The 13,466-nt window shown below is 40.6% G+C and overlaps 3 protein-coding genes across 13 annotated transcripts; 2 read left to right on the plus strand and 1 right to left on the minus strand.

Moving 5' to 3' along the window:
- The first annotated feature begins 601 nt into the window (after window positions 1–601).
- LOC111800408 (Serinc-domain containing serine and sphingolipid biosynthesis protein) lies at window positions 602–10,219 on the plus strand. Of its 10 annotated transcripts, none has more exons than XM_087125888.1 (16): window positions 602–742; window positions 1,309–1,355; window positions 1,449–1,607; window positions 1,818–1,926; window positions 2,086–2,294; window positions 2,999–3,075; window positions 3,738–3,897; window positions 4,022–4,046; window positions 5,222–5,311; window positions 5,404–5,575; window positions 5,696–5,769; window positions 5,887–5,956; window positions 6,076–6,147; window positions 7,281–7,414; window positions 8,684–8,757; window positions 9,398–10,219. In XM_087125888.1, exons 5-16 carry the CDS (start codon window positions 2,087–2,089, stop codon window positions 9,484–9,486), a joined length of 1,245 nt encoding a protein of 414 aa, XP_086982014.1. In that variant the 5' UTR covers window positions 602–742; window positions 1,309–1,355; window positions 1,449–1,607; window positions 1,818–1,926; window position 2,086; the 3' UTR covers window positions 9,487–10,219. The 10 variants fall into 10 exon arrangements, with proteins under 10 accessions (XP_086982014.1, XP_086982011.1, XP_086982015.1 ...); XM_087125885.1 differs by having other exon boundaries at window positions 1,449–1,593; XM_087125889.1 differs by having other exon boundaries at window positions 1,449–1,593; window positions 1,864–1,926.
- Window positions 10,220–10,521: 302 nt separating this feature from the next.
- Window positions 10,522–13,380, minus strand: LOC111800411 (hydroxyethylthiazole kinase family protein). Of its 2 annotated transcripts, XM_023684095.2 has the most exons (3): window positions 12,896–13,380; window positions 11,942–12,359; window positions 10,522–11,485 (listed from the first exon to the last, which is right to left on the minus strand). In XM_023684095.2, exons 1-2 carry the CDS (start codon window positions 13,346–13,348, stop codon window positions 11,970–11,972), a joined length of 843 nt encoding a protein of 280 aa, XP_023539863.1. In that variant the 5' UTR covers window positions 13,349–13,380; the 3' UTR covers window positions 10,522–11,485; window positions 11,942–11,969. The 2 variants fall into 2 exon arrangements, with proteins under 2 accessions (XP_023539863.1, XP_023539861.1); XM_023684093.2 differs by lacking the exon at window positions 10,522–11,485 and having other exon boundaries at window positions 11,763–12,359.
- Window positions 10,740–11,689, plus strand: LOC111800412 (dirigent protein 16). The gene has a single exon (XM_023684096.2). The coding sequence runs from the start codon at window positions 10,740–10,742 to the stop codon at window positions 11,490–11,492; it is 753 nt and encodes a 250-aa protein (XP_023539864.2). The 3' UTR covers window positions 11,493–11,689.
- Window positions 13,381–13,466: the final 86 nt, after the last annotated feature.

Raw genomic sequence — 13,466 nt, forward strand, 5'->3', positions numbered from 1 at the left:
AGATCACACGTGGACTGTGGACTGTATAGGAGAACAAAACATTTCTTATAACTGTGTGTAAACCTCTCCCTAACAGACGCGTTTTAAATCCAGGCTTAGTTAAGTAGAACCGGGGGTCGTGCTGCTTGCTCGACGCATCCTTTCTTTCAACCTTATTAGCGTGAGTAGGTAGGACCGATGAATTACCCCCGCAATTGTTGATGCAGTTGCAATAAGTTTGCTTTGATTTTGATTGAGTTGCTAGAAAGAATATATAACGTAGTGCATAGTTTAGGAGAGAGAATCAATCTTCAGTTCAGTAGTATGCCCGGTTCACTAGGTTCTACCACAGCAGGGTCCAATCATACTTAAAATTTGAGTTTGATCCTGGCTCTCAAAAGGAACGCTAGCTATATGCTTAACACATCAAAGTTGAACGTTGTTTAATAAAAACCTGCGCCAGTACCCCGGATGCAGAAAGCTGATGGCCGCGCGGGTGATTCTGTAACCGCAGGTAGCTCAATCCCGACAAGATGATGGCCGCGCACGAGACTACTTTGATGTTGAGGGGTCAAAGTAGACAATATCTATTAGCCTTGGGGTCTACGGGCTATTACACTATAACTATTAATTTGAAACCCATATAATATAGGAGAGGCGCCAAGCCACTAACCATGTGCTTCTAGAGAAGGGGGAAAGAACCAAAGGGCTTAAATATGAAAGTTGGGTCTATACGCTTCAACAAAGTTGGGGAGGATTTCAGGTAAGTAATGTAGTTTAGTCAAAAGGAAGTTGTCATTGCCTTGTTTGTCCATTAGCTTCATATTGAATCTTACACTTTTTACTCTTTTTCTTGCTTTTTTTTTCAATTGCTTCGGTCCCTTGTAAAGACTTGGTTTTACATTAAAAAAACAGAGAAATCAAGGTGTTCACATTTTGATTGGAACATCTTTTGTAGAGAAATCAAATCAAATCAAACCAACTTTGTTCCATTAGTTCAAATCTCATAGTTTTTTTTCTTGCTCACTACCTGTTTGATGAAATGCCAAGCTGATGAAGCATTGCTCAGATTTGGGTCGATTTTATGACGAACCGACAGCGTCGATTTTGAATAAAATTTTAAGGAATCTGACTTAAAAATGAGAAAAAAAAACAGACACCCACAATACACAAAACATGTTTTTGATATTGATGAATAGTGAATGAGCTAAATAGCATGTCTTTTATGAAGGGTAATATTGTTTTTCTGTTCTTGTATGATGTTTGGGTAAGAACAATGTGATAGAGAATATGAAAGGAAGTGGTGAAAGTTTTTGTTCACTGCCACAGGGAAAATCATGAGCCCGACAAAGCTGTTCCTTCCTCTACAAAGGGAGGTGAGTTCTTGTTGATTGGGAAAAGACTTTGTTCTTTAGAATTTGGTGAGAGAGCTTCCTAATTCATGTGACAATATCTCCTCATTATGGCAGCTTCTTTGGTTTTTCCTCAGAGAATTGTTTATCAAATCAATTATCCTCTCAATCAAGAAAGTTGTTACTTGAAGATAATAGAAAAGAGAGCTCTCAAAGGTAATGAGCTGTCAGGGCAAAACGTCAAAAGAATAGGCCAAAAGTGGTAAGAAAATTAAAGTATGCCATTGTGAAACGCTGTACTTGTAACTTGTGAAATACTACACTTTTTTATTAAATTTTTTGTTTAGTGACATCTCAAGCGTTTCGGATTTTATCATTTTCGTTAGTATCCTTTTGACAATTTAGACTTGTTTTATTGATATATTCAAAATTAGATTGGTTTGGACTTTGCATTAACGATATCTTGTTTGCTCTTCTTCTCACTAGACTGCCTGCACCATTACTTTGTTGCTTTCTTCCTTGTCCTTTTAAGGAGCGTTTGATATGGGCTGCAGACTTATATGAGCTGTGTGACATTAGAGTAGGGGTAGCCAAGGTGAGTTTCTTAACTTTACCATAAGCATCCTTCTCTGTTCTCTTAGCACCAGAAAACATTCTCATCATTGTTCCTGGTTCTTTGTCTGTCCTCTAATGATTGAGATTGAGATTGAGATTGAGGGAGAATAAGTAGCTATCTATCTGTTTGACATTGCAGAATGAGCCAAGGGGGTGAAGTTAGAGGAGTACATACCAGACAAGGAAACTCTGAATTTGTTTCTTGGGGAACTCCAAATGCTGATTATGCTAGTGAAAAGAAGAAGTCCTTGCGAGTTCGCTACGTATACGCCGTTATCTTCCTGATGACGAATCTCATTGCTTGGTTTATTCGAGATTATGGGAAAAGGATTATACCTCAGCTACGTTGTAAGGAAAATCTCTCTTTCATTTGTTCATACATTTTGATTTACATTCACTACATCATTACAATAACTGAAAAGAAGATATTAAAGTTTACAAGTTTGTGTAAGTTTTGATTCAGAAGTATTGAAGTGTACATGTGAGATCCCACGTCAGTTGGGGAGGAGAACGAAACATTCTTTATAAGGGTGGAGAAACCTCTCCCTAGCAGATGTGCTTTAAAAACCTTGAGGGGAAGCTCGAAAGGGAAAGCCCAAAAAGGACCATATCTGTTAGCATTGGGTTTGGGCTGATACAAATGGTATTAGAGACAGACACCGGGCGGTGTGTTAGCGAGGATGCTGGGTCCTGAAGGAGGGTATTGTGAGATCCCACATTGATTGGAGAGAGGAACGAGTGCCAATGAGAACATTGGGCCCTAAAGGGGGTGGATTGTGAGGTCCCATATCGGTTGGGGAGGAGATCGAAACATTCTTTATAAGGGTGTAGAAACCTCTCTCTAGCAGACGCGTTTTAAAAACCTTGAGGGAAAGCCCAAAGAGGACAATATTTGCTAGCGGTGGGTTTGGGCTGTTACAGTACATGTCATACTTCAGAAACTTCACTTTCGTGCATTTTTTCAGTAAACTGTACTAATATATTTCGGCTCGAAGATTAAGATCCTCGGCTTATATGTGATTTTTCTTTTTGGTAACTGAATGTCCCTGCAGATCTTAAATCCTGTGGAGCAGGAGGACAAGATTGTTTTCTCACACTCGGAGTTCTTCGTGTGAGCTTAGGATGCTTTGTATCTTTTTTTCTCTCTTTTCTATCATATAAGAGTAAGAATATTTCTTCTGCTCTTCTCTTGAGGTGGCTCTGTTTTTTATAAGATAGAAAGAGGCGAGATAGCCTTTCTATAACGGTCCAAGTTCACTGCTAGCAGATATTGTCCTCTTTGGGCTTTCCCTTTCGGGCTTCCCCTCAAGGTTTTTAAAACGCGTCAGCTAGTGAGAGGTTTCCACGCCCTTATAAAGGGTGTTTCGTTTCCTCCCCAACTTTGGTGCCCAACATCCTTGCCAGTACACCGCCTCGTGTCCACCTCCTTCGGGGCTCAACCTCCTCGCTGGCACATTACCCGGTGTCTGGCTCTGATACCAATATACGGGTGTGGAAACCTCTCCCTAGCAAACACATTTTAAAAACCTTGAGGGGAAGCCCAAAAAAGACAATATCTGCTAGCGGTGGGCTTGGGCAGTTACACTTTCTTTTGCAATCAGTTCCTTAATATTGTTACATTGTTAACTATGAAGATAGAGTTGAGTTGTCTTTTACAGTATCATCAGCCAACGTTTAAATTTTTCCAAACCATGTCTGTTGGAATTTTCAAAAGTCAGGCAGGTGTTACTGAGCCTAACTGTTCCTCACCATTTTATCATTGAAGGACCAAATCCTTTACTATAAGTTCAGATATTTTTCTTTCTGATGTTTCTCTCTACGTCGAGAACAAGAAAATTACACGAACCTCGAAATGTCTGGCATTCTAGTTGGTGGAGCTTGAAGTTCATTGTGTTTATTGTTTCAGTGTTGGTTCCATTCTTCTTCCCTCCAGCTCTTATCCAATTATATGGTATGTTCCTTTGTTCAACATCCATTACCAGGGTTGCTATCTCAACATTTACTGAAAACATGAACTGAATAATGACTCCATTGCTTAAATGAAATTACATAAATTTTCCCTTCCTTTTTTGCAGGTGAAGTTGCTCGTGTAGGTGCAGGGTAAGTCCAAATTCTACATCTAAGATTTTCAGCTAAATATCTCAAACATCTCATATCTCATGTAACAACCCAAGCCCACTACTAGAAGATATTGTCTTCTTTGGACTTTCCCTTCTGGGCTTCTCCTCAAGGTTTTTAAAACGTGTCTGTTAGGGAGAGGTTTCCACACTCTTATAAAGAATGTTTAGTTCTCCTCCCCAACCGATGTGGGATCTCACAATCCACCCCCTTTAGGGCTCATCGTCCTCGATGACACTCGTTCCCTTTTCCAATCGATGTGGGACCCCCAATCCACCTCCTTTTGGGCCCCAACATTCTTGCTGGCACACCGCCTCGTGTCCACCACCCTTCAGAGTTCAGCCTCCTCGCTGGCAGATTGCCCAGTGTCTGACTCTGATACCATTTGTAACAGTCCAAGCTCACTGCTAGTATATATTGTCCTCTTTGGGCTTTTCCTTATGGACTTTCCCTCAAGGTTTTTAAAACGTATATGCTAGGGAGAGATTTTCACACCCTTATAAAAAATATTTCGTTCTCCTCCCCAACCAATATGGGATCTCACAATCCACCCCTTTCATGGCCTAGCGTTCTCGCTGGCACTCGTTCCCTTCTCCAATCAATGTGGGACCTCCCAATCCATCCCCCCTCCCCTCCTTTGGGCTCCAGCATCCTTACTGGCACACCGCCTCGTGTCCACCCCCTTTTAGAGCTCAGCCTCCTCGCTGGAAGATTGCTCCGTGTCTGGCTCTGGGACCATTGAAACAACCCAAGCCCATCACTAGCAGATATTGTCCTCTTTGGGCTTTCCCTTCCATACTTCTGCTCAAGGTTTTTAAAGTGCGTCTTTTAGAGAGAGGTTCTCACACCCTGATAAAGAATGTTTTGTTCTCCTCCCCAACCGACGTGGGATCGCACATCTCCATCTTTATTTTCTCACATTATACGTCTAACGTTTGAGGAGGGCGGTATGTTCATATAATTTTCTAATATAAATCCTTCTCAAAGTTTCATACTTGAAGAGGCCATTGAGTATGCTAGTTATCCCAATCCCACAACTGATACTGACTATATTTCTTTTATCCTCACTTCCATAGCTTAAGATGAACTTGTTAATTCTATCTGTATTATTTCTTCATTGAAAATATGAATGCCTTTAGTTTTCTTCTCATGAACAGGATATTTCTCCTCCTCCAACTGGTAAGTGTTATCCAGTTTATCTCATGGTGGAACAAGTACTGGATGCCTGATGAGAAAATGAAGCAGATGTATGTTCTCTAATAAAGTACAGCAATTCAAAAACCTTGAATTTACCTATGTTTAGCATCAATTTCCACAATATTTTATTCATATTCAACAGCTGCTCGCTTGGATTATTCACGTCGACGATCTTTTACATAGCTTCGTTCTGCGGGATTGGTTTGATGTACTTCTTATATGTTCCAAAACTGAGATGTGTTCTCAATATATTCTTCATTTCTTGGACTTTGATTCTCCTCATTGTGATGATGGTTGTGTCTTTACATTCAAAGGTATGCTTTTCAAAATCATCCTTATTCGTTCACACCACAAAATTTCACTCATATTCAGCTAGATTATCACAGCTATGGGAAGTTTTTATTTGAAACTCTCTTTGGAACTTTAAAAGTCAGGTCAATAGAGGTCTGTTATCATCCGGTATCATGGCTTCGTATGTCGTCTTCCTCTGCTGGTCTGCCATTAGAAGGTTTGGGACTCAACATTGAGTTGTGATATAGGCTTTCTGCTTTGAAGTTGTATGATGAACATGGAACTGGTTTGTATAAAATTGTGATCTTTCTAATCCTAGCGAGTTTCTTGACAGCGAACCGGCGACCGAGAAATGCTGTGCACAGAAGCAAGGGAGTGGGACTAGTGACTGGATTACTATACTTGTGAGAATATACAGCTCTTTTTCACTTTTCTAGTTTCCTTTGTTCAAACTTTGAGGAACACCCTGCTCTTTCATTTGACCTCTCTGGCTGATGTTTGTGGGTTTTCCTTGTGCTTGTAGAGCTTCTTAATTGCTATCTGTGCAGTTGTCATGGCAACCTTCTCAACTGGTATTGATTCACAATCATTTCAGGTCACTTGCTTTTGACTTTCCATCTTCAAGTGTTTATCTAAAAGTTTTATTAGAACGTACGATAGAAAGTTATGGTTTCGCTTGATAACAATTTTGTTTTGAGGTGGGTAGATATTCTTTTATAATTTATGAGTGATCATAAAGATATTATCGATTAACCAACGTTATCCATGTCGAACCCTCCGATTTACGGATATATCGATATATCGACGAATATGTTCGTCCTCGATAACTTTCTTGGTACTACTAATGTGAGATCTCACATCAGTTGGAGAGGGGAACGAAACATTCCTTTATAGGGTGTGGAAACCTCTCCCTAGCAGACGCGGTATAAAACCGTAAGGCTGACGGCGATATGTATCGGGCTAAAGCGGATAATATCTGCTAGCGGTGGGCTTGGGTTTGGGTTGTTACAAATGGTATTAGAGCCAGACACCGAGTGATGTGCCAGCGAGGACGCTAGGTCCCCAAGGGGAGTGGATTATGAGATCTCACATCGGTTGGAGAGGGGAACAAAGCATTCTTTTATAAGGGTGTGGAAACCTCTCCCTCGCAGACGCGTTATAAAATTGTGAGGCTGACGGCGATACGTAACGGGCTAGCGGACAATATCTGCTAGCGCTAGGCTTGGGCTTAGATTGTTACAAATGGTACTAGAGCTAAACACCAAGCGATGTGCCAGCGAAGACGCTGGGTCCCCATGGGGGATGGATTATGAGATCCCACATCGGTTGGAGAGGAGAACAAAACATTCCTTATAAGGGTGTAAAAACCTCTTCCTAACAGACGTGTTTTAAAACCGTGAGGCTGATAGCGATACGTAACGAGCCAAAGCGGACAATATCTGCTAGCAGTGGGCTTGGGCTTGGGCTGTTACAAATGGTATTAGAGCCAGACACCAAGCGGTGAGCCACATCGGTTGGAGAGGAAAATGAAACATTCCTTATAAGGGTGTGAAACCCTCTTCTTAACATACGCGTTTTAAAACCGTGAGGTTGACGACGATACATAACGAGCCAAAGTGAACAATATTTGCTAGCGGTGGGCTTGAGCTATTACAACTAAAGATCTGCTTTGTTTGAATTAGAATGCATTTTTTTCTAGAGAAATTTGAGTCTAATAATCCGTTGCAGTTTCGTAAAGACGAAGCGAAAGAGGAAGATGACATTCCTTACAAGTATGGTTTTTTCCATATCATATTCTCTCTAGGAGCCATGTACTTTGCAATGCTCTTCATCAGCTGGAACCTCAACAACTCAGCCACAAAGTAAGAAAACTGAAACCAGCATTGTTCTTCCTGAAACTCATATATGAGATCTTACTCATGTTGATTGGAGAGGGAAACGAAACATTTCTTATAAGGGTGTGGAAACCTCTCCTAGTAGATGCGTTTTAAAATTGTGAGGCTGATAGCTGTTGGATGATGGAAGTCCCACATCGACTAATTTAGGGAATGATCATGGGTTTATAAGTGAGGAATACTAACTCCATTGGTATGAGGCCTTTTGGGGAAGCCCAAAGCAAAGCCATGAGAGCTTATGCTCAAAGTGGACAATATCATACCATTGTGGAGAGTCGTGTTCGTCTAACATGGTATCAGAGCCATGCCCTAAACTTAGTCGTGCCAATAAATTGGTAAATCCTCAAATCCTCAAATATCGAACAAAGAACTCCTAAAGAAAAGGAGTCAAGCCCCTCCTCGAAGGCAGTCAAAAATGACTAAGACTCCAAAGGAGTCGAGCCTCGATTAAGGGGAGGCGCACTTTGTTCGAGGGGAGGTGTTGGATGATGGAAGTCCCACATCGACTAATTTAGGGAATGATCATGGGTTTATAAGTGAGGAATGCTAACTCCATTGGTATGAGGCCTTTTGGGGAAGCCCAAAGCAAAGCCATGAGAGCTTATGCTCAAAGTGGACAATATCATACCATTGTGGAGAGTCGTGTTCGTCTAACAATAGCAATATGTAACGGTTCAAAGCGGACAAGATATGCTATGGTGGACTTCTTGAGTTGTTACAAATAGTATCAGAGCCAGACACTAGATGGTGTACCAGTGAGGTCGCTAGCCTCCAAGGGGAGTGGATTATGAGATCCCACATCGGTTGGGGAAGGGAACGAAACATTTCTTATAAAGATGTGGAAACCTCCCCCTAGTAGATGCGTTATAAGATCGTGAGGCTAACGGTGATACGTAACGAGCCAAAGTGGACAATATCTACTAGCGGTGGATTTGGGTTGTTACATCATCTCTCTCTAATATTGGAGTGCAAATTAAAACCTGAACAAGTATAAACCAAACCAACCGAACCAAGATCAAACTATGATTATTCGATCAACCGGTTTCGTTTTAAGATTCTCAAAGTTGAAAATGCTTAGTTTGATTTGGCTGGTGTGTGAGGATTGTTATATTTGATTTCGTTTTTAAAGTTAGTCAGTTAGATCGAACCGGATCGAACTGAACCGTTTACGCCCGTAACTCTCTCGTGATCTATGTGATTCTCATGATCGCTCTTATACAATTGTGAAATGTTTAGGTGGAGCATGGATGTTGGATGGACAAGTACATGGGTTAAAATCATTAATGAATGGCTTGCAGCCTCAATATACTGTAAGTACAGTCCTATTCAAAACACACTCTTCTGTACCAATTTATTGATAGACAGTATAGTATAGCAGGTCTAGGAATTGACTTAACAGCTATGATTCGTCAAATAGTGTCGATATCTAGAATCGATATCTAGAGATGTTCACGGGATGGGATAGTGGATGGAAAAGACTTTTCCATCCACATCCCTGCCACTTATTTCAATTTCTATGCTCGTGAAATTCCTTATTTATTTTTTGCAAGGATTAATTCCCGACCAAAAATATTTTCCATTTTTTGTTTTTTTTAGAAAATATTATAAAATATTCTAGAAAAAATAATAATAATAATTCAAAATTATGATATTACGTAGATTTTTCAACAACTCATTAATATAATAATAATCGGAGTGGAGACGGGGACAAGAAATATAACCCCATCTCATTTAACTAGCTGGGAGAAACTCTCCCCGCTTTCTCCTACATTCTCTGTCTCGTTCAAAGTGGATCTGCATAGGATTCTGAACTTCATGGTTAAAACGGACATTTCTATGATATCTATGAGTGTTGGAGTCTACTTGCTCATAATTCGCGACTAATCTCACAAGACAAGTGGTATGTCCTAAGTCGATTATTTTGTTATTCTCCTCCATTTGTTTGTGCAGTGTGGACATTGATTTCTCCGGTGGTGAGACAGGCAAAGGTTAGGAATCATGAAGAAGCTGTGCAAGCAAATGGTTCAGCAATTCCTTGATTAACTTCTGGAAGATTTTATTTTTGTATTCTCATTATTTTGTTCCTTCCATTTTTATTAAATTTGTTCTTGTTGTATCAAAAACTTCGATGAAAAATGATAAAAAGTGTCACAAGATTCAAGATTCAACAAATGCTCTTTCAACTGTACTTTAACTCGAGAAACCCATGTTTTGAAAGTAATGTAGGGCCTCCCATTTTAAATGGCTAATACAAATATACATGAGACATTTCGTAGATGCATGTATTAGATTATTCATTTATGGTACATTTATTACCATAATGAGCATGTATTAGGTAAACTCACTATTTAAGATTTGGTACATGTATGGCCATGGAAGATGCAAAAAGTTTCTAGTCGGGATCATGGAACTCTCGCTCGAGAAGTAAGTTAGTCCTTGTTTGGTCATAAAGATATCAGTTCTTATTAGGTCAGGGAGAATCGACCGTAGGTTAGCAATCCTCTCTCTCTCTAGTATAGCAACTCGTCACCTTCCCTTCAAAACCCCCCTTGAATCGCACCCATAGACTCTTGAAACAAAAAGTCAGTCAGCCAGCTCATATATATAAATATATATACAAACCAAAATTATTTCAAATCTCACATTCAACGATCAAATTCAAACGACTTCATTATGTAGATCTCAAACGACTTCATTATGTAGATCTTAATAGAGCAATAAGAGCATCGTTCCGATAGATAATTCTCCTATACAGTTCATTAAAATATCCAATCTCATTAGTTTATCCCATCTAGTTGAATGATCGGTCTTAACTCGAGAGCAAACAACCATCCAATCGAGTTCAAGAATAGAAAATTAGATATTATCTCCCTGATGACAATGTAGATGGGAATTCAAAGTGGAACAGATTAAACATATCACTAAAAATCCAACTGCCAAATTATATGCTAATATTTATATCTTATAAGATGCATTTGGTTTGGTTATACCCTCCACAATGAATAACAGCTATCTTCAGGAACTTACCTACTCAACTCAACTATGAAAATTCTGAAAATAATGGCCGAAGCTAATTCCAAGAACTAATTCATCAAAAGCATGCATATCTTCAAGAACAGATCCAACAACTTCACCATTTTTGGTGGTTCATATCAACTCCAAAATCCAAATTGATCTAAGATTTTCAGCAGTGTATAAAGAGTAGAGTTCATACCTCTTTGCAGATCACCACAAGAATTACAATCCTCTGAGTTCTACAAGCAAGAGAAGCTCTGCATACCGACTCTGCAACATGTTCAGGCAATCATCTTCTCGCGCCTTCATCGCAATGGCGATCATTGTGGTGCATTTTGTGGCGTTTAAGTCTGCAGCTGTCACCGCTAATACTGGGGGGGAGGAGCCTGTCCTTGAATTTTACATGCATGACATTCTCGGCGGTGGCAGCCCAACAGCGAGACCGATTACTGGCCTACTGGGGAACATATACACCGGTCAAGTACCCTTTGCCACACCTATAGACTTCCTTCCCCCAGATGATGGCATAGCAATCCCAAATGCTAATGGTGCTCTCCCCACTGTTAATGGCAACAATGGGATCCCTCTAGGGACTGGCTTGTCTGGTACTGCTTTTGCTGGAAATCCCAACCCACAAAATCTTCCCCAGACCCAATTGGGACCTGATGGGTTGGGACTAGGCTTTGGAACGATTACCGTCATCGATGACATCTTGACCACATCACCGGAGTTGGGCTCACAGTTAATTGGCAAGGCACAAGGGGTGTATGTGGCTAGTTCTGCTGATGGGACTACACAGATGATGGCATTTACGGCCATGGTTGAAGGAGGAGAGTATGGTGACAGTCTCAACTTCTATGGAGTATTCAGGATTAATAGCCCCTCATCACATTTGTCAGTGACTGGAGGAACTGGCAAGTTCAAGCACGCACGTGGGATTGCAGAGGTGCGCTCGCTCATTCCTCCTGGCCAGCACGTCGCTGATGGAGCAGAAACATTGCTGCGGTTCATCGTCCATCTAAGCTATTGAAAACCAATATGGTGAACAAAGAACAATGCAATTTATGTGAGGTTATGAATGCAATCATGGTCTGTAGTTTCTACCAAATGCAGCAGCAAGTCAAAAAATGTAATCGAGTCTTATAAAATTTAAATATTTCTCAGTTGTAATTCTGTTGTGATCATATCGTGAGTAAACTTTGTTGGATTTCATGATAAAATTTAAAAGGAAGTATCTCATCAAATGTGATTAATGAAACACCCTAGTGATATAACATACATGATCATGAACACAGTAACGAGCAGCATCAAAAGAACGAAACAAACTTACGAGGATGATCAGAGTTATAGACTTCATCGAAAAGATTCAAAGGGCGAACAGATAAATAAATGAAAAGTTTAGGCTAGCCAACCTTTTCAACATTATTGGACACTGAAGTAATGTACATACTCAACAAGGTTTAAGGGTAGTTACTGTACCATAAATAACAACCCCTCCAAAATTTAATCACAAGCTGGCGATCTTGACTCGTGAGATTACAGCAGCTTCATCGAGCCCATACAGCGAATCAATCAAATGAGTTCGTAGTGATGCAGGGCCCTTCGCTGCTTCCATTCCCATCTCGCCCGCAATTCCAAAGATCGATAACGCTGAAGCTGTTGTTTCCAAAGCATGAAGTTGATCAACAGCAAGGAAGGCAGCAATAAGAGCTGTTACTGAACATCCTGTTGCTGTAATCTTTTGCATCATGGCCACTCCATTATGAGCGCCAATAACTTGCTTCCCGTCTGTAACTATGTCCACGGCTCCTGATACTGCTACTATGGCTCCACTGGTTTGAGCTAATGATTTAGCAGCTTCTACAGCATCAGTTGACTCATGGGAGCTATCCACGCCCTTGAAATCATAATAAAAGTGAGGCTAAGAAGTAAGATCAACTTTGACAACTAAGCTGCTACTCAACTAGTAGAGTAAGAGATATCAAAATTGATTTTGCAGCTTAAAACTCTAGATTCCATGAAGGATTTCATTATGATTTGCAAAGATGAGCTGATGATCAAAACTTGAAATCTCGAACACTTCGTGGTAAGGGCTTGAAATGTTTAGAGATAACACTTTCAAAATTTGGGTTCAAGACTCGAGCCAATAACTTTCAATTTCCCTAGAGTTGGCCACAGAGCCGTGGGATGGGTGATAAGCCTAATCTAAGGAATGGGACTTTGATGCTCCGATTATAAAAAGTGAGATCTCGGAACGGAATAAGCTTCCCCTAAAATTGAACTGCTAGACCGATAGATTAAAAGGAATCAAACACAAAGCTCTTCCATGGATGTAACCTAGTTTGCAACTTTGCATGCAGAAGTTCAAAAGCAGAGAAGATGGAACAATCGTACCGAAATTCATTTCCGGTGTAAAATCAAATTGCAACTTACCATACTGGACTCCGTGGAAGCTTTAGACAACGCGATTATTTCCGATCCATTCCCTCTAACAACGGTGGGCTTCAACTGCATCAGCTCCAAACAAGCCATCATCCGAAACTTAGAAGCTCCAGCAGCAACCGGATCAAGAACCCAAGGCTTCCCGGCCTTCAACGCCAGTTCAACGGCAAACTTCATGGCAGGCAACCAGGCGGCGGAAAGCGTGCCAACGTTAATACAAAGAGCATCGACATTGGGAGTGAAATCCGGCAACTCCTCGATAGAATGAAGCATGGCCGGGGATGCACCAGCAGACAAAAGAGTATTTGCCACCAAATCCATCGAAACAAAGTTGGTGATGCATTGGATGAGCGGCGATCGGCTACGCACGGCGGCGAGTGTAGACCACATTCTGGCTCCCCATTGCCGTCGCTGCTCTTCGTCTTCTATTTGCTTCGAATTCATCGCTCTCTCAACAACCTCAAAACTCGCCTGAAATTTATGGATCTAAGATATTTATTTATTTATTTATAATTAATTTATTAATTTATTTATTAAAATTAGGCAAAAATTCTCCACGAAA

The sequence above is a fragment of the Cucurbita pepo genome, chromosome 8 (assembly GCF_057944985.1).
Source record: "Cucurbita pepo subsp. pepo isolate OVF chromosome 8, ASM5794498v1, whole genome shotgun sequence".
In the NCBI taxonomy this organism is placed as follows: domain Eukaryota; kingdom Viridiplantae; phylum Streptophyta; class Magnoliopsida; order Cucurbitales; family Cucurbitaceae; genus Cucurbita; species Cucurbita pepo.

Excerpts from the sequence above, each read along its gene's own strand:
- LOC111800408 (XM_087125888.1), top strand. The coding sequence starts at position 2,087 with ATGAGCCAAGGGGGTGAAGTTAGAGGAGTACATACCAGACAAGGAAAC. Across the intron at positions 5,312-5,403 it reads GATGAGAAAATGAAGCAGAT|CTGCTCGCTTGGATTATTCA; the intron begins GTATGTTCTCTA and ends CATATTCAACAG. Across the intron at positions 5,576-5,695 it reads TTGTGTCTTTACATTCAAAG|GTCAATAGAGGTCTGTTATC; the intron begins GTATGCTTTTCA and ends TTTAAAAGTCAG.
- LOC111800412 (XM_023684096.2), top strand. The coding sequence starts at position 10,740 with ATGTTCAGGCAATCATCTTCTCGCGCCTTCATCGCAATGGCGATCATT.
- LOC111800411 (XM_023684095.2), bottom strand. The coding sequence starts at position 13,348 with ATGAATTCGAAGCAAATAGAAGACGAAGAGCAGCGACGGCAATGGGGA. Across the intron at positions 12,360-12,895 it reads CTTCCACGGAGTCCAGTATG|GGCGTGGATAGCTCCCATGA; the intron begins GTAAGTTGCAAT and ends TATGATTTCAAG.